Source organism: Ascaphus truei, chromosome 1 (assembly GCF_040206685.1).
Source record: "Ascaphus truei isolate aAscTru1 chromosome 1, aAscTru1.hap1, whole genome shotgun sequence".
Taxonomy (NCBI): Eukaryota; Metazoa; Chordata; class Amphibia; order Anura; family Ascaphidae; genus Ascaphus; species Ascaphus truei.
Window position 1 is genome coordinate 457,341,641 of NC_134483.1, and position 19,762 is coordinate 457,361,402.

General features: G+C 44.7%; 1 protein-coding gene across 11 annotated transcripts in view; it reads right to left on the reverse strand.

Moving 5' to 3' along the window:
- Positions 1-13,843: 13,843 nt before the first annotated feature.
- The window catches only part of PPM1K (protein phosphatase, Mg2+/Mn2+ dependent 1K), a 43,604-nt gene continuing 37,685 nt past the window's right edge, over positions 13,844-19,762 (reverse strand). For 9 of the 11 annotated variants that reach the window (XM_075565623.1, XM_075565605.1, XM_075565567.1 and 6 more), the window contains 3 exons: positions 18,258-18,402; positions 17,489-17,623; positions 13,844-15,187 (listed from right to left, as the gene is read on the reverse strand). In XM_075565623.1, the coding sequence (XP_075421738.1) occupies positions 15,056-15,187; positions 17,489-17,623; positions 18,258-18,402 (412 nt within the window). In that variant the 3' untranslated portion in view covers positions 13,844-15,055. Of the gene's footprint in view, positions 15,188-15,302; positions 15,432-17,488; positions 17,624-18,257; positions 18,403-19,762 lie in introns of all 11 variants that reach the window. The other 2 variants (XR_012787387.1, XR_012787388.1) reach the window with 2 other exon arrangements.

Below are 19,762 nucleotides of genomic sequence, written 5' to 3' on the forward strand. Positions count from 1 at the left end.
AGGGTGACACAGGGAGAGGGTGACACAGGGAGAGCGGTGACACAGGGGAGAGGGTGACACAGGGGAGAGGGTGACACAGGGAGAGGGTGACACAGGGAGAGGGTGACACAAGGAGAGGGTGACACAGGGAGAGGGTGACACAGGGAGAGGTGACACAGGGAGAGGGTGACACAGGGAGAGGGTGACACAAGGAGAGGGTGACACAGGGAGAGGGAGGGTGACACAGGGAGAGGGAGGTTGACACAGGGAGAGGGAGAGGGTGACACAGGGAGAGGGAGAGAGAGGAGAGAGAGAGGGGGGTGACACACTCACAGACACACAGACACTCACTCTCACTCAAACACACACACACACACACACAGTCTGTCACTCACACACACACACACACACACACAAACACTCACCTGCACGGCAGTGGGCCCCCCACACGGCAGGAGGGGGTCGCACATGCAGCGGGGGCAGCACCGGGTGAAGGATTTCCCCTGCTTAGAGCAGGCTTAGAGCAGGGAGTAGCTCCGGTTAGGGGATTTCCCCTGCTAACATCTGAGCTGGCCATCAGAGCAGGAGAAGAGCAGGGCTGATGGGATTGCCCGATGGGAGGGGGGGGGGGTGGATGGCCCGATGGGAGGGGGGGCGGATGGGCCCGATGGGAGAGGGGGGGGGGGCGGATGGCCCGATGGGAGGGGTGGGTGGATGGCCCGATGGGAGGGGGGGGGCGGATGGCCCGTTGGGTGGGAGGGGGGGGGTGACAGATGGCCCGATGGAGGGAGGAGGGGGGGGCGACAGATGGCCCAATGGGGGGAGGGGGGGGGGGCGACAGATGGCCCGATGGGAGGGAGGGGGGGGGGGGCGACAGATGGGCCCCGATGGGTGGGAGGGGGGGGGGGGCGACAGATGGCCCTGCAGGGGGCTTGAGGCAGACAGGCGTGGAAGGGCTGGCTGCCGGAAGGGGGAGGAGTGGAAGCGCTGAGGAGGGAGGCCACTGCTCAGAGAGCCGGAGGCGGGGGTAATCTCCCCCAACAACGTGAGCCCGCCTCCATCTTATTTTTTTTTCCTCCAGCGCGAGCGCGGGAAAAAGCAGCAGCGCAAGCGCGGGATATTTAAAAAACACATGTGTGCTGTTTGGGCCAATATTTACTCGCCCGGGGGTTAAATCCACCCGCCCCGGGCGAGTAAATGTATATAATTGTCGAACACTGTATATATATGTAACGGGTGTTCCCTCTGGCCTGACCCACCCAATCTCATATTGGCCCGTGTAGTCTAACCAGTCCCCCATTACAAGGCGTGTGTGGTGGTGCACCTGCAAGTAACAGGACTCTTGAGTCTCCCGCTTGGTGTTATTAGGGGATGTCATCAGGACAGGTAGCTGAGGTAGTGGGTGCGAGTCCAACTTACATCATGTGCAGCGCCTCCACCTCATCAGGATCTGTGCTTCCGCAGGGAGATGGTCCTGGTGAGGAACTCCTTCTTGGTGCCATCCACTGTTGAGTAATCTCACACTCACACAGTGGGGTTCTTTTTCTCAAGGACATCTTTATTGTATACAGGGATGTAGCAGACTGCCCCATGCAGCTGCCCGGCTCTAGCCGCACATCTCTCCGTGATGTCCCTTTTGCCAGGTACGCCCTCCCGTACTGAAGTGGGATTCCCTTTCTCCTAGGGAGATCACCGCTGTGCCAGGTCCCTGGACACAGTGTGCGTAGACAAGCTTAATCTATCACTCGGCTACCGCTAGTTACTGCACTAGGGTCACAAAAGTGTTTCTTCCTCTCTGTACCTTCGGGTTACTATTTCTTCACCAACAACCACACTAACTGTCAGTGTTGTGCCCTTTATACTCCAGGGGGCAGGCGCATCTCTGAGGTCACTATCCAGGGACTCAGAGCATACAGCCACTCCCTTCCTTACACAGGGCACCACACAAGGGTGTGAGGGAAAACCTCCATAACTACTGTGGGCAGGCCTGTATTTACCAGGACTTACTGCCAACAGGGAAGATGTATGCAGTCATTATTATGCATGGCTACATACTCCCCCTGGTTGATACCCACCGTCCCGGCTGGGACCTAAATTTGGTGTACCTTGCGCCAGGAAACACTGCAAAAGAACACACAAATAACATAGCAAACATCATTGCATGGACATAATAATGTAAGCCCAGTACACTCACTGACCAGCAGGGAGCGTTAAAGAAAACAACAGACCACTCTATTGGATACTCAATAATAATGCCGAGGATCTGGCTTCTTCACCTCTCGCCCCGCGGCATCATGTACAGTCACGCTGTATTCTCGTGGTACTCCTCGCTCATTGCAGTATACCACTATGTGCATATACACACTGCGGCCTATCTTCCAGACCCGCATAAGTTGAGCTACCCTCTGCTCAGCCTGTATCCCTTTTATGGCTCCCCCTCTCTCCACGATATAATACTGTATATCAGTTTTGAGCCATCTCTCCCTATTCTCCTCTATCTCTCGCATTAGAGGTTCAGGGACGTAAGGGTAATCAAGCCCATGGGACTTCCTATACTTCGCCGCAATAGCCCGTTCAGCTCGACACGACCTGGTCAAGCCACCTTGCCCAGCCGCTCCGGGCAACACCCATGACAGGGGCTCATCCGTTTCTACCGGATCATCCAACCCTGCGGACCCCTTAGGAATAACAAGGCCTGCCTGGATTCGATCCCACCTTACCCTTAGGGCCCTAAGGTATGACTCGTCGTCAAAGTCACCGGCAGCCCACCAGTGATCAACCACCCCCTCCCTCTCTAAAATAAAGCGGGTGCGGTCGAACCATGATACATACCCCTCGTACAATGGGGCCCACCACCTAGTCTCCTTCCGTTCCTCGGAGCTAGGATCTGTACTCTCTTCTATGGACTCCTCATCAGGCCCACCAGAAGACACCCCAGATGTACCCTCAGATCTCTCATTAACTCTTTTATACGGAGAGGTGTTTCGTACTGTGATACTAAGCCCACTAGGACAATCGCTAGATACAGACACTTGCCTAGACATACTCCCTCCTCCCTCCGACCCATCATCCGACGTACCCAAGTCCAGGCTTCCAGTCCGATCATCGGAAGGACCCCGTGACTCCCCGGACAACCCTAAGCTGGAACTGGACCCAAATAAAATAGTGACGGGTACAGGGGCTTTAACTAGGGCCTTGGGGCTAACCTTGGGTGTGGATGGGGTTTGGGGACGGGACCGAACAGTAGGTACTGACAGGATTTCGACCTGCTCTCCAGCGATACCTGTCTTGACGTCGCCACAAAGTCCATCTTTATTCTCAACAGCGGAGCTTCTGGGGTTGCAGTTCAAACGTCCGTTCCCCCTGGTAGTAGGGGATCGTTTCCCGCTGCTTGACCTCAGAGGCGGCACCGTCTCCCACTCGGGGCCTCCCTGGTCCGCCTGCACCACTTCCGCACACGCACGTGCTGCGACGCCATCTTGGGATGGATCCCCAATCGAGATCTCTTCCTCCACCATGACATCCGGCAACGCCCGTCTGCTGCGCTATCCAGTCTGGCTCTGGACTCGCTCCTCCGGCTCTTCCTCCCCTCGGTTCTGCAACAGGCACGGTGTCTTAGCACCTCGCAGGGTCGGGGTTGATCGACCCGCCTCCGATCCACTAGTCACCACGGCAGTGGGACTCCGGCGATCGGGTGGTCGAGGTACGGGAGACTCTCGACTCCGCGTCTCCACATCACGAGGAATTTCATCCCTCCATGGCGTACCAATGGTATGACAGTCTCGTCTGATGACCGCCTTACTCGCCAGCCTTGCACACTCCTCATCCGAGGATTCCACTTTGCAGTTCGGCCGAGGCATCCCAGTAGGAGACCGGCGATGGGCTCCTCGGTGATCACCTCTCCGATGACTGGATTTCTCTATCGGAAGCACTAATGATGGCTCCGACTCTGCGGGACTGGCACTCTTGTTCCAGAGAGCTCCCGGCTGTTCTTCTATTGGAATCGGGACATTCCCGGCCACTCCCACAGCCTGCACCGGTACGAATGTGGTCATTGGCCACATGTACTGCAGTCCGCAGTGGGGGCATCGGGCCTCGCTGCCCACGGCTCCGCCCGGCAGTCTGCACTGCAGGCAAAGACACGCCACAGTCTCCACACCCTTCACACGGATTATCAGGAAGCCTCCTGGAGCCGAATAAGGGTGAGTGGAAATCACAGGACCTTGGTCCACTTTGTCAGCAGCTTCAGCCATCTTTACCAGCGGAGGCACTCGTCTCAGAGGTCTATACTGATCAATGGCTCTTCGCAACTGAAAGGCATGGGCTGATGTAGCAACCCTTCCTCCCATTTTCTCTGTCGACATCCGGTGTAACCGCAAACCACTCCCCCTGGTTGAAACTAGGGGGATGTCTCGTAGATTTGTAGGCTGACCCAGCACAGGTGCGGAGTGAGTCATAGTCCATGAGGGCGCGGCTCCAGCTTTCGCGCCAAACTCCTCAGCGGGGTGGAGTTTTCTGGTTGGCGCCAATCCTGGCCAACATTTAGCAGACTGCAAAGTTGCAAGACTTTTTGCAGCATGCCCACGCGGCGTCCCGGGGAAGCGGGAACCGCCATTTTGATTAGTATTGTCCTTTCTTTCATTGAAGGCAGCGTCTTGCTGTTTGTTAATTGAGTTATAACAAAGTCCATTTCGTTCCTCCCATCTAAGCACACTGTCCTGCTCATTATTCTCAGGGGTATCATCCCGAGAACAAAAACACGACAGACACGGCGCAGCCACAGCTTTCACGCCATTCCACAACAAACTCACAAAAGTCTCTTCTGTAGCTTGTTCTTCGTCTGACCGCAATCCTGGACCTTCTGCTCTATGCAGATCCTCCATTCTCGTGGTTCTCTCTCTCCGCCATCCTGGACCTTCTGTTCTGTACAGATCCTCCATTCCGACAGTTCGCTCACCCTGCCATCCTGGACCTTCTGTTCTGTACAGATCCTCCATTCCGACAGGTCTCTCGTGATCGTTGAACACCGATTCTCTGTACGTGGAGCTCCGCTCTGTGGGGCAGCTACCACATCTGTACAATAAACATGCCTTGTGCACCACCTTGTGTACCTAACGTAGATCTGACTCGTGTTTGCACTACCTCAGGCTAGGCTCACTCTTTCTGTGTCTACTGTAACGCTTTCCTCCAGTCTGTGCTCCTTGGTAAGTGATCTGGAATGGAGACTAGAGTACTCTGGCTCTTCCATGCAGTACTTTGGGCGTCGACCTACTTTTGGCTAGCCTAGTGCGGACCCGTCCAGAATTCCTGCTCTCAGTTACCAGTTTACCCCTTAGGCGTCCCCCGCTAGCGCTACCTCAAGGCGACTAGAACAGCAATAGCCCCCGGCTCCAGACTCACTAACCCCTAACGGATCCCAAAGCGTCTTTGCGGCATGCAGCTCCAGCATCTCCCTGACTACCCCTGGCTCCGTCCCACGCAGCACAAAGTGGCAGCAGACACTCTCCCTGTTTCCTATTGTGTGCCTAGCAAAAGCCTGTCCTGTTGACAGGTATCTCAGCAGCGCCTCCAATTGTAACGGGTGTTCCCTCTGGCCTGACCCACCCAATCTCATATTGGCCCGTGTAGTCTAACCAGTCCCCCATTACAAGGCGTGTGTGGTGGTGCACCTGCAAGTAACAGGACTCTTGAGTCTCCCGCTTGGTGTTATTAGGGGATGTCATCAGGACAGGTAGCTGAGGTAGTGGGTGCGAGTCCAACTTACATCATGTGCAGCGCCTCCACCTCATCAGGATCTGTGCTTCCGCAGGGAGATGGTCCTGGTGAGGAACTCCTTCTTGGTGCCATCCACTGTTGAGTAATCTCACACTCACACAGTGGGGTTCTTTTTCTCAAGGACATCTTTATTGTATACAGGGATGTAGCAGACTGCCCCATGCAGCTGCCGGCTCTAGCCGCACATCTCTCCGTGATGTCCCTTTGCCAGGTACGCCCTCCCGTACTGAAGTGGGATTCCCTTTCTCCTAGGGAGATCACCGCTGTGCCAGGTCCCTGGACACAGTGTGGCGTAGACAAGCTTAATCTATCACTCGGCTACCGCTAGTTACTGCACTAGGGTCACAAAAGTGTTTCTTCCTCTCTGTACCTTCGGGTTACTATTTCTTCACCAACAACCACACTAACTGTCAGTGTTGTGCCCTTTATACTCCAGGGGGCAGGCGCATCTCTGAGGTCACTATCCAGGGACTCAGAGCATACAGCCACTCCCTTCCTTACACAGGGCACCACACAAGGGTGTGAGGGAAAACCTCCATAACTACTGTGGGCAGGCCTGTATTTACCAGGACTTACTGCCAACAGGGAAGATGTATGCAGTCATTATTATGCATGGCTACATATATATTGATAGTTATTACTGTTTGTATTGGTTTCTATAAACAGTCATCCTGCCAACGCTGGGATCCGTCATAGGTGGAGGCGCTGCACTAAAAGAGAGAGAGCTCACCCCAGGCTCCCAGACGCGGAGGCTCAGGCCTCCTTTGAGTATACAGGCACTAGCAGCACGTGTAATCGCCCACGGTTTGTCTTAGGCATAGGGAAAGGGGGATACATTATGTATGTGTTCTGTGCACCAAAATAGCCCGGAATTGAATCCTTATAGGGAGGAGTGGCTCAGTGAGTAAAGACACTGACTGGCACTGAGTTTAAAGCAGGGGAACCTTGTTCAATTCCCTGTGTCAGCACCAAAAAATAGATTGTAAGCTCCACGGGGCAGGGACCTGTGCCTGCAAAATGTCTCTGTAAAGCGCTATGTAAAACTAGTAATGTTGTACAAGAACATGCTGCTATTATTATTATTATCAACAATCCACTCCTATTTGGTGTAAGGAAATTATTCGGTTAGTTAGATCACTGCATAATCACATGCCAAAGACTTATAGTTGAAAAAAAAAAGCTAGAAACTATGAATATAGTAGTAACATGTAGCAAGTTTTCTTGCCCCAGTTTAACGGAGATCCACCGTCTCAATCAGTTCCAGACACAAGAAAAAAAATCGAATTGCGTTCAGAAACGGTCATAAGAGAGCCATCATCATGCTCAGCCTCGTGACAATCACCAAGCATTATACAGCTTAGCCAGGACACAGTGTTCAGCACAACCCCAGTCCTCAGTAGTGGTGACAATAAAGTAAACACAAGCTGATGAACATCATAAAACCATCAAGAACTATTAAGGTAGACAAATTCGGTACAAGAATATCGTAGCAATTTATCAGATTTAGGGGGTTATTCAATAAAGTCCAAAGCGGCAGTTTTCATCTGAAAACCCCTTTTGACTTTATGGGTGTCTCCGGCTGAAAAAATGTCCATAAACATCTCTACAGACATTATTCTATTAACCCCCCGGACCTGGTAATGGTTGGAGAGATGGCAGATAAGGGTATATGTGGCTTACCAACATTTCTTTAAATAGCCCTTAACTTTGTTCCAGGTTGTACAAACTGACCTGTCCAGTAGTGGACAAGGTAGCTGTACATATGAGACACTGATGGATGGATGTGTAGCAGTTATACTAACCTGAATTCACTGCAAAGACAGCAAAGTGTGTTAAGCTGTCATATTAGTAAAATGTTACCCAAATGTATCAGCCACTGTCAGTAGGTCCCAGCATTTCGGGCTGCTATCATAATTCCAATGTAAAATAATAAGGGCGCAAACAAGTACTAAACATTATGAAGAAAATGTAAAATATAAACACGCAGCAAATACCAAGCATTTTATCATAACAGTGGTATATTTTTTATAAAAATGTGTGAGGTTAAGCTTAAATTAGACTGATTTCTTATTTAGTTCTTAGTGTGACAGTGTATGCAAAGCTTGATTAAACACTATTTCTGTTAGTCGATTTACAAAATACTTATTTTGATACTAGGTAGACATTGAAATACACATGACAAGCATCTAATGGTGTTTAATTGGTAAAATAGCAACTGTAAAATAATAAAAGATTATTGCAGTCTTATTTTAGGTTTTCAGCACCACCTAGTGGGTGTCATGGGAGTTCTTTATGAAAGCGTTCTGACTACAACTATGGCAGAATATCAAAGATAGTACACTTGTCTAAGGAGGGATGTGCCTATTTTATAAATCTGGTGTTGTTTCTTGTAGTATATGTTCACTAGATTTGCAGCCAAGAGAGAATCGTATCAAGGTTCAGACCTTGTTTCTGGCACTGCTAGAGAAGTATTGAACAAGCAGCTTTAATAAGAAAGTACAGGCACTCAACAGGTGTTGCAAAAACTATAACATTGATTCAGTGGTTTGACGTTTCGGTCCCAAACTCAGACCTTTTGTCAATAGTTTGTTCTACTTTGTGGTATTGTCTCTCTGCAAAGGATGGATCTCCATGCACCCGAGGCATTTCCTTATTGTGTCCGATCATGCGAGTGCACCTAACTCCCTCACATACTCCATAACCTTCAATAATCCAATGGTGAAAAACGTTGTTTGTTTTAACTCTGTCAGTTGTTGTGAAATGTAACTGGATATTTGCAAGGGTCTTGAAAGAGCTGTGTGAGACTTCGTGTTTCAGGCATTTGAGTTCTTTAGACATTTCTGCAACATGTTAACATTTTCCACAAGATAGCAGAGAAATTAAATTACAAATATTTTTTTATTTATATTTTTATATATTTGTGGGCATAATGAAAACAAGGCTGACCACAATTCTGCAATGTCCTCTTTTATATACCATTCTTTAAAGCAGGGGTGTTCAACGCCAGTCCTCAATACCCCCCCGACAGGTCAGGTTTTAAGGATATCCCAGCTTCAGCTCCTCCCCCCTTGATGAAGTGTGAAGCATCACACGAAACGCGCGTCGGGGTGTGACGTCACTCGTGGGCGTCTGAGAGCGAGAGTCCTCGTGGAGCTGAGCAGCATCTGTTGGGAGTTATTTTGGTCCGGTTGAGCACAGGAACGTAAGGAGCACGGTTGTATGAATCTTGTTTGTCTGCCACTGATGTTGCTTACCTCTTTGGGCACATCAGGAGCTTTTGACTGGGGATTGCAGTCATTTATACTCCCCCAGGGCTGACTACAATATACACATATGTCATTTAATGATTCGATTATTGCATACTTACCTATGTTAGAACAGTTAATCACACATATGCTGCTCTGAATATAAACGCCCCTGTTTCTGGTCCCGCAACCATGTCCTACCAGTCCAGACTCTTACCCACTAGTGCCTCAACCCCGTCAGTAGATTATCCTTTATTAGATTATGAGAACATGCAGTTTGATTTCCAGACCTCCCCAGTATAAAAGGGGTTGTCATGGTGATGACAAAAGGAGGGACTGATAATATATATATATCAGGGGTGACTCCATTTTGTCTCTTATATAACCATTTCCTGCTAACACTGATATTCCGCTTAATCATATGATTTAACTAAACCTTTTTCCAACTACCCTTTTTGTGTTTTAATGTTGGCTGAACTTATGTGTTGAAATAGGAAGTATTGACCAAACAAGGTAGCGAACGGGAAATTAAGTACGTCCTCAGCTATTTTATCAGGAGCCATGTGATGTACGGTAGTTTCCAAATAAATGATTTAATGACATGTTATGTCTAACATAAGCACAAAATACGGGAAATGGAAATTGGCAAATATTCATCTTTGTTTCAAGGCCTATATAACCTGAATGTGAACGCCTAACAAACAGGAGATTCTTGACCACACATTGGTGTCAGACTCAATTATTTCTCCTCCGAACGTTCGATTACTTTTCCAGGGCTGTAACAGTGGGAAATCCTTCGAAGGTGTTCGATCCGATGTACTGGAGATGATCCCTACCTTACGGACGTAGAGGATTTGATTATTAAGAACCTACTTAGGCTCCTTTAGTGTATTATTGCTCACCTAGGTTCATACCCACAGAGCTTAATAGCTTTGGTAGCAACATTAGGGATATTATGATATACATACTTGACTAGAACTTATAGTGTATTTCCCTACCATGTCTGTTGCTGCCCCTCTCTCCTACAGGGGTATTTTAACATCACATATATTGTTTTATGTTTATGTTACTTGCTTTTCGGCATTATATATGGTTTATTAAAGTTTTTTTATTTTTTGGATTTTATTAGTGGATGTCATTGTTATACCTTAGGCCAGCGTTTCCCAAATGGTGGGTCGCGACCCGGCACCGGGCCACGGCACCAAAATTGCCGGGTCGCAGCGAGGCTGGCCGCGCGGTGTCTCCCGTCCACCCTGCTCAATTTTAAAAAAATGGCGGCGATTCCCCCCGCGGTCCTGCGCGCTTGCGCAGGGCCCGCTCCCTTCCTCCCCCCCACTCCCAACGTGGGACGGAGGAGGAAGTACCAGCTCCTCTGCGGCCCGCACGTTACGTGGGACGGAGGGGGAAGTACAAGCTCCTACTGCGGCCTGCTTCCCCCCGCGGCCAGCTTCCCGAGCTCACCCCCTCCCGAGCCCACCTCCCGTCCTGGGCAGCAGGGGATATCGGGGGCAGCAAGGGAAAGCGTCCTGCGGCAAGGTAAGTCACCCCACCCAGTCACTGCCTCCCACCCAAGTGCCTCTGGCCCCCTCCCTCCCACCCAAGTGCCTCTGGCCCCCTCCCTCCCACCCACGTGCCCCTGACCCCCTCCCACCCACCCAAGTGCCCCTGGCCCCCTCCCACCCACCCAAGTGCCCCTGGCCCCCTAGTGCCCCTGGCCCCCAAAAAGTGCCCCTGGCCCCCAAGTGCCCCTTGTGCCTCACATGGTAGTAAGCAGAATCCAGGGGTGAAGAAAACGGAGCACAGCAGCAAAAACTCTTGCGCGTTTCACGCTATCAATAGCGCTTCGTCTCTCTGACGAAGCACTATTGATAGCGTGAAACGCGTAAGAGTTTTTTTCTGGGACATGTTGCTACCGCTCTAATAAAGATGATTTTAGTTCCATTCCTGTAGCCCCTTCACTTTTTGCTGCTATGTTCCGTTTTCTTCCCCCCTGGATTCTGCTTTAAAGAATTTGAATGTGGTCCAATGTTCTCAAATAATGAATCTTTCATCATGTAAAGAGATGAAACATAGTAAGTGCTGTACAAACTGAAAGTATATACAATACCAGTACAAAGATAAATGATTTGAAATTTTCTATGCTTTCTTTTACATTTTTTGTTCTGTGATAGTTAAATAAATAAATTGTGTATTTGTATATTCAATTGGTATACTAGAGTGCTATTATTTTGGACTCCTTTCTTCTCTCCTTACATATTATTTGGCCCTTGTAGCACCACTGACTTACTATTAAGTATTCATTGCAGTTGGTATTTAGTTACCTCTATTTGTCTTGTGGATGCGGGTTCCGTATATATATATATATATATATATATATATATATATATATATATATATATATATATATATATATATATATATATACATATATATATACATATATATATATACATACATACACACACACACACACACACACACACACACTATCTCCCTTCATGGTGAGCAACACTCCTGCATTTGGTTATTTACCTCTACACACCACATGGTAAGTGCAAGTTTGACAAGCAGTGAGATACCCATAGTAAATAGAGATAATACTAGAAAACTTCTAAAGACTAAACCAAGTGGGAGCAGAAAGGAAGGAGCAGATAAGATAATAGTACAGGCTGAAAAAAACCTTAAATGCATGCTTGCTAATGCAAGAAGCCTGACAGATAAAATGGGGGAGCTTGAATTAATAGCTACAAGGGAGCAGTATGATATCATAGGCATTACTGAAACATGGTGGGATGAAACTCATGACTGGACAGTTAATTTAAAGGGGTATTCTCTTTTTCGGAAGGATCGAACAAATAGAAGGGGAGGTGGAGTATGTCTATATGTTAAACCAGATCTAAAACCTATTATAAGGGATGATGTATATGAAGGGAATGATGAAAATGTAGAGACCTTGTGGATAGAAATTAGCAGTGGAGGTAAAAGTATAAAGAAAATGTTTGTGGGAATATGCTATAAACCACCAAATATCTGTGAGATTGAGGAAGCTAAAATACTTTTGCAAATGGAGAAGGCATCAAAACTGGGTCATGTTTGCATAATAAGGGATTTTAATTATCCAGACATAGACTGGGGCAATGAGATTAGCGTTACAACAAAAGGAAACAGGTTTTTGGGGGTGCTTAAAGATAATTATATGACCCAAATTATTGAGGAACCAACCAGGAGAGGGGAAGTTCTGGATTTGGTCATATCAAACAATGTAGAAGTAATAACAAATATTCAAGTCCTGGAACATTTGGGTAACAGTGATCATAACATGGTCTCATTTGAAATAAATTATCAAAAAACAGATTACTTGGGTTCAACAAAGACTTTAAACTTTAGAAAGGCAGATTTTAATAAACTGAGGTCTAATCTAGTAGTAACACAATGGGATGATGTTTTTGCAGGGAAAAATGTAGAAGATAAATGGGCAGTCTTTAAAACATTGTTAGAAAAGCACACTTAGTGTATACCCTTGGGTAATAAGTATAAAAGAAATAAGTCAAAACCAATGTGGCTAAATAAACAGGTAGGGGAGGAAATGGACAAGAAGAGGAAGGCGTTTAGATTCTTTAAGTCAGAAGGGACAGAGACATCGTATCAGAATTATAAGGAATGTAACAAAAATTGCAAAAGGGCAATTAAATTAGCAAAAATGGATAATGAAAAAAGGATTGCAATAGAAAGTAAGATCAACCCTAAAAAGTTCTTTAAGTACCTTAATAACAAAAAAATGAGAAAAGAAAATATAGGACCCTTTCAGTGTGAGATGGGTAGGCAGATTATTGGAGATAAGGAAAAAGCAGAGGTATTAAATAAATTCTTTGCCTCTGTGTTTACCAGGGAAGAATCAAGTTCAATAGTAGCGCCACAGGAGGAAGCCACAACCTCCATATTAATGACCAATTGGTTAACTGAGGAAGAAGTTCATAAGCGACTTGAAAAAATTAAAGTAAATAAGGCACCTGGCCCCGATGGCATACATCCAAGAGTTCTCAAGGAGTTAAGCTCAGTAATAGCAAAACCATTATATTTAATATTCAACCACAACCAAATGGTAAATATTGTGAGCAAACTGTTTGCCTCTCCATGCATTGCCAGTTATCTTAAACCCCTATATATCTCCATTGTCTAATGAATTCCAACGTTCTTATAGCACACTGGTGCATATTTTAATTTTTTGGAGACAAATAGCTGGACGGAACGGGACTATTAGCCGCAGCCGTTCAGCCACCCAGGGATAGTTGGCCACGGCCATTTTGGCTCCACGATAGATGTTGCGTCTAGGACAATAGACGTTAGGATTAGGAGGAGTTAAGGTTTTTAGGGTAGGGGGGGTCAATGGATACATTAACTGCAGCGACAAACTGTCCTAGCGGTTAAGCAGCCGTGGCCGATTGTTCAAAGCTAATTGTCCTAGATGCTGACTGGATTCGGGAACTGGAGGTGCGATGTTAGTAAGGCTCGAAATATTACATTTTTGGCTGTGGTAGCAACAATACAGGTGGGTCTGTAGCTAATTGATAAAATTGTTTGCAGCAGTTCAATACGTATCGATAAATTGTAACTGAACATCGCTTGATGTTTTGATTTACAATCAGTTAAATGTTGGATGTACTGAACAGGTTATGAAATAATGTAAATAAGACTGTTCCAGTTTTTATCTTGTAGCTCGTTATCTATTAATACGTTTCACCAAAACCTTACAGGGAGTACAGTAGATGCATAAATATCAGGATCATGAATATAAATGATCATTTCACAAAATGACCATCTTACTACAATAAAATGTCACAAACTATATATATATTTTTTTATTAATTACAAAACCAATATATACACACACAAGTATATACACATTATACACAAATATAGCAATACAACAAATGAAATGCTCTGTATGCAAAGCAGGTAATCCTTACAGTGCCATAACTGCGAGACGTATATGTATAGATTCTGACAGTTGTCACTATCGCTGCAAAAAGAAGAACTCTAGGCAGCACATTGTTTTTACCTATGTTTGAGAACATCGTATTATTTCTACTTTATTTTCATACATTTGTCAAAGCCATTCAAAATGAATTTACACAATCAATACTGGTAAAGTGTGAGATGAAAAACACCATCTGGTTTCAATAACATTAATTCCAGTGCTGATTCTAGAAATCTAACATTTTTACAAACAATTTTTTTTTTTTTTACACATTACACTTTAAACAGGTGTATTCTTAGGCAATAAAAACAAAGATAAATATCTTAAATGTCAATCTTACTGGTATGACTCAATGCCTCCTCTATTGTGCACCTTACATTTTGTAAAAGAACATTTAAACGCTCATTGTAAGCCTTAGTAAAGGAGATGTTGGGAAAATAATGACTTCAAGTAAGGTCAAATTGGCCTGTGGAACATTAATACAGCTTGTCGAATCATAATTGTTATAAATAATACAAATACCAAGCATAAGGGCTTAGCATACGGCCAAAACAAAAGCAATCAAAAGCATCCACTACTACAGTGCAAAAACAAGCATCAAAGTGTCCTGCAGGATTGTTCATGTGTATGGGACTGACTGCAAGATGGGGAAGAAAGAAAGGATAATGCATAACTGTTTAAAACACAGTCCAAACTTGAAGTTCAACTGTCGTTGAATGAACGCAGTCTCGAAAACAGCCAGAACCTACACAAAGATGCTTATTTGCCTGACATTCTGCAAATTTGACATTACTGTATAGGTAACCATGTTAAAACGAAGATCCATATGGCACACCGGCCTGCTTTGCCAATCTTTGCACCTGCTAGTCCTCATTTTTTCCAAATGGTCAGAACTCCATCCCAAGGTTCACATTCTCTGTGCTGCGAGAGCTTGAAACACGTAGTGCAGCAATGGGCTGCTCCAGCACTGGATGGGGTTAAGGAAAGCTGAGGGACGTGATGGAGAACTAAGTACATGTGCTCGATATATACTGTATATAAAACAAATGCACACAACTGCCATGATTCATGGAGACAATCATGCCCATCTCCCACTTGATGCAAAGCTGCGGCTGAAGGAAAAAGAGACTTCTGCGTTCTTGTGCTTTCCCCAGGCTCCAAAAGGTACAACGATAGCCGTGCTATTATCTTCTGCACCATACTGAATAGCCTGCAGGAAACAAACAACCCTTCAATCAAACTCTTACAAAAAAACACAATTCAAGTGGCATACATTTTATTTTTGAAATATATTTTTTGTTTTAATATATACAGCTTTTGTTTACCTTTATTGAAAACTAATTACCTAAGCTGCTGATCGATTAGTTCTCCCGTGATCAAAATCCTGCTTCCCAGGGTTCACTAAATGGCTGCCTTTCAGTTTCAATCAATTCTTCAGTCAGTGTAACTCAGACCTACAATGTATTCTTATATTACTACGGTAACATTATCTATTGTTACAGTTTGCAGCTCAAACGGCTGGGAATAGTGGCAACACATTATCACAAACAGGAAAATAGTGTTATAAAGATCTTGCACTGCTGGGAAAGTGTTTAAAACCTATAGAAAACAAAGGATGCTCAGTATATTACAAACGCATTCAAATGGTATTAAGATGTGAAAAAAATAGTACGTATTATCTTATACTACAGAACGGATTTAAAAAAAAAAAAAAACACAACACGTAGGATATAGCATGGATTTCTCAATTAAGACAAAGTTCATATACTATAGGACAAGTCGCTACATTTGTAACAAGCAATACGTTTCTCACGTAACTTTAAATCATTTAGCATAGCCCTGCTCAAGACACCATGTTCCTTGTTATTTGGTACATACTCATGGGGTATCTCGCTCTCTCCATCAGTATCAGAAATAAATGCTGTGGCACGCGTCTTACTTGACTATATATTATTTATTTTTGTCATACATTGTTGTTTCAAGAGCCCCATGATGTTGATGTATGACACAATAGTCAATTAAGAATGGATTGCCACAGCATTTATTTCCGAGCCAGATTTCGCACAGCAACAGCTCCTGTGACTAAGCACACAGCAAGTAATGCAAGCAGCTATGATTATGAGCTACGGCAGCGGTGCGCAAAGTGGGGGGCGCGCGGAATTTTTTTTTGGGGGTGCGCGGGCTGTTGCAGAGGTCCCGCACTCTTCCGAGTCATTTAAATCAAATGCCGGGGCATCGTGTGAGGCTTCTGCAACGCAATACTTACCTTGACTCTGCCGGCATCACTCATGTCCATGGCAACGCGGCGCCAAATAACGCCACAGGGTCATGTGACGCTACATGCGTCAAATGATGCTGCGGGTCACTTGACATGACCCCATGGCGTCATTTGACGCCGCATCAAGGGAGGTGGCGCGAGCACCAGCGGAGGGAAGGCAGGGGGGCGCAGCTGCAAAAGTTTGCGCTCCCCTGGACTATGGTAAAGTGTGCATTTCTCCCAGTAGACCTCGCTCTCTTTTCTTTACCTACAGCAAACAGACAGGTATTTGTTTATTGTTCTCTCCAAACGTAAGGGGAGCGGTGGTGAATACCACCCAAAAAGAGAAAAATGGACATAGTGCAAAATTGCTAGATGCATATAAAAAAATTTTTTTAAATATAAAAAAAATTATATGTATCTAGCAATTTTGCACTATGTCCATTTTTCTTTTTTTCACATGGTATTCACCACCGCTCCCCTTACACTTGGAGAGAATTGTTTGGAAAGCCGTTTGGAACAGTCTATATGAGGGTTGAGTGGAGGGTTATACCGCCTACATTTATATTTTTCAATCACCTTTTCCACTAATTAGTGTTAGAGGTTTAAGTCACATTGCACCTGTATGTTGTAGACCGTTATAAATGTATTATGTAATAAACAAAATTTAAGTCACTAGATATAATTTTTTTGCTGGGATTAAGGAGTGTTAGGGCTCCATCCACTGTTTTGTATAGGTATTTGTTCATTTGCCGATACTTAATTTCTTTAGAAAATACAACATATTCAATAGCACAAAAGAGCCCTGAACATTAAAAGGATGAGATGAATTATAGTCCATGAAGAGCAGAGTTGCAGACTGCTGGAGCGCATTACGCTTACAGAGCTGTGCTTTGTGCCCTGTTGGCGTAAGCACTGCTGCTTAAAGATTTGTGAAAGGTTAATGGAAATGACTTTCTTCACATTAGGCTGACCTGCGACTGGGGAATTTTTAGGGTAGGCCACTTTCACTGGTGGTAAAGAAAAATAAAGAAAAATTGGGGTGGGGGGGAGTTTTTGGATAAATTCATGTAAAGAAACTCAAAATAAGCAATACATTTTATTTTCCCATTTTTGCAAGTTTTTAGATTTTTCCACCAAAATGTGTTCCGAAGGGAAACTCAAACTTCAAAAGTTTGGATTTCGAGCCCGCAGACCTGCTGATCCCTTAATGACTATACAGACCATTTAGGGCAAGCAGAAGCCAGATATTACCTGTTCAGTAAGTACTTGAGCTGCTTCGCTGGGATCATGGCACTGGTTGATGATATCGCAGATCTCCTGACTGTTTACAATGAAGTTGATGCCATCAGTAGTTAGTACTAGGAAACTATCATCAGCATGATGCAGCTGCAAAATGTAAAGATACTGCCAATGATCATCGTGGAAAACAAATCAAAAATATTGGAACGCATAGCAAAGAAAAGTAACTAGAAAAACACATCCATACATATTTATTTTTTTAAACCTGCAAGCCAGTTTAGCTTCTGCTAGCTACATTCAGAAACTACTGATTGGAAAAGGAATTCCAGTTACAAGATGTGACCTTTTCATAGTCTCAGTCTAGTAGTGAATACAAGGTCACAGGTCATATCATCATTCAATTGTGGGGAACAATTTCCACTGGCTGGGTCTGCTAGATATAAATTGAAAAAAAATTAAATAATAAAAAGCATAGTACACTTGAGAGCTAGTTGAAATTGAAGTCTGAAGTCGATTTACAAAACATTTTTGCACCAATCATTTCAGCAGTTTCAGTGTTTATAACATTTTTATAGTTTATAAGATCCAGTTTATAAAATGATAATTTGACATTACATAATGTATTACATACAATCCTCCCATAAGTACTATTTATGGGATGAAAATAAATACAAGTAAATTACCCATTTATAGTAAAGTCCTCACAGAAAGGGAATAACCAAGGTGAGTATAGTGCAACCCGTGTGAATGTCAGGGATGTTACTCAAGATAGATTTCTTACCTTCACCCGTCTTGTCTCTGGTTCTGCAATGACTCCCATGGATTTGAGATCCAAGTCTCCAATGCTTCGTGTCATTGCAAGTCTGCCATTCACATGGGGTTGTCCTAAGCTGTTCCATGCGACAAAGCCACCACTATTTCTGATCCTGAGAAGACAATGGACAAATAATAACGCTAGCCACTTGGCACGTTAGAATGGTGGGTTTAGCATCCTGTGTTAGTGCCTGCTTTCTATCTGGAGCCGTCTCTTCAATATCAAAAGAAATACAATTAAAAAAAAATAAACGGAACACACACACACACTTTAAAATAGTCCAAATATAGCCTGGTGCTAGTCCCTTAAAGATATGTTACCATCCAGACGACCGATAAGGCAGAGACAGCACTCAGAAGGTAAGTTTGCAAAAAAACTATATTGTCATAAACATCACATAGAACCGTTGTTTGGAACCCACAGAGGGATCTTTATCACATCCCCTTGATAAAAATCCCTCTGTGGGTTCGAAACGTCTGTTCTACTGTATGTGATGTTTATGACAATATAGTTTTTTTTTGCGTCTGGATGTAACGTGTAACGTATCACACACACACTTCCTCCATAACAGTGCACACAAATGGAGGAGTTGAATCGTACGTTTGAGTAGGACCATGCTTCCAACTTTAGACCCGGGACCCTAGCACTTTCAGTTATAGGTCTAGCCATGCTGCATAGGTATCCAAAAAAACTCAATTACGTCAGAGATCAAACAAATTCTATTTTCCTTAATTCCTCCCTGGAAACATATAATGCACCGTCATGGAGGGACTCTGAGAAAAACGAACGGTAAGGGAAAAATCTCTTTTCTCGATTGTCTCTCATGACAGCACACATGGGCACAAATGGGGATGTCGCCAAGCAGTCCCCGTAACTAGGGTGGGAGCCATCTGCATGTAGAACTTTCCTCCCAAATTTAGCTTCACTGGAGAAAACCATTTCCAACTTCCCATAACAATCTCCACAATCTGTTATCACTTGCAAGCTCCTTGTGCCGCCTTGCTTGTTTAGATATTGTCTGAAAAGATCTTTAATGCTACTAATAAGAGACGAGCAAAATGCACTACCGCCTAGTATACCGTTCAAATATCCAATATATTTATGGGAAGAAATCTCTTTTGATGACCAATATCCTTGAGTATAAGCTTCCTGAAAAAGCACTCACCAGCCTTGTTTGCTGGCACAATTAAAAAATAAAAATAAAAATCTACATTTTTATCATCGTCAAGCCTTTTTCCTTTTGTCAGTTGGAGGCCTTCCCACTTCCTCAGGCTCTCTTTGACTATATGAGAGATTAATTGTTTGGGAGTAATCCATTTGATTCTTGTCATTATTGCAAAAAATAAAATAAAAAAAATAATAACATATATTTAAAAAACAAAACAAATAGTCGATACCGTTCTGTGGCTAACAAAATGCTTTTATTTGTGCGAGCTGTCGAGATCTCTGATCTCATTGTAACATCGCCAGAA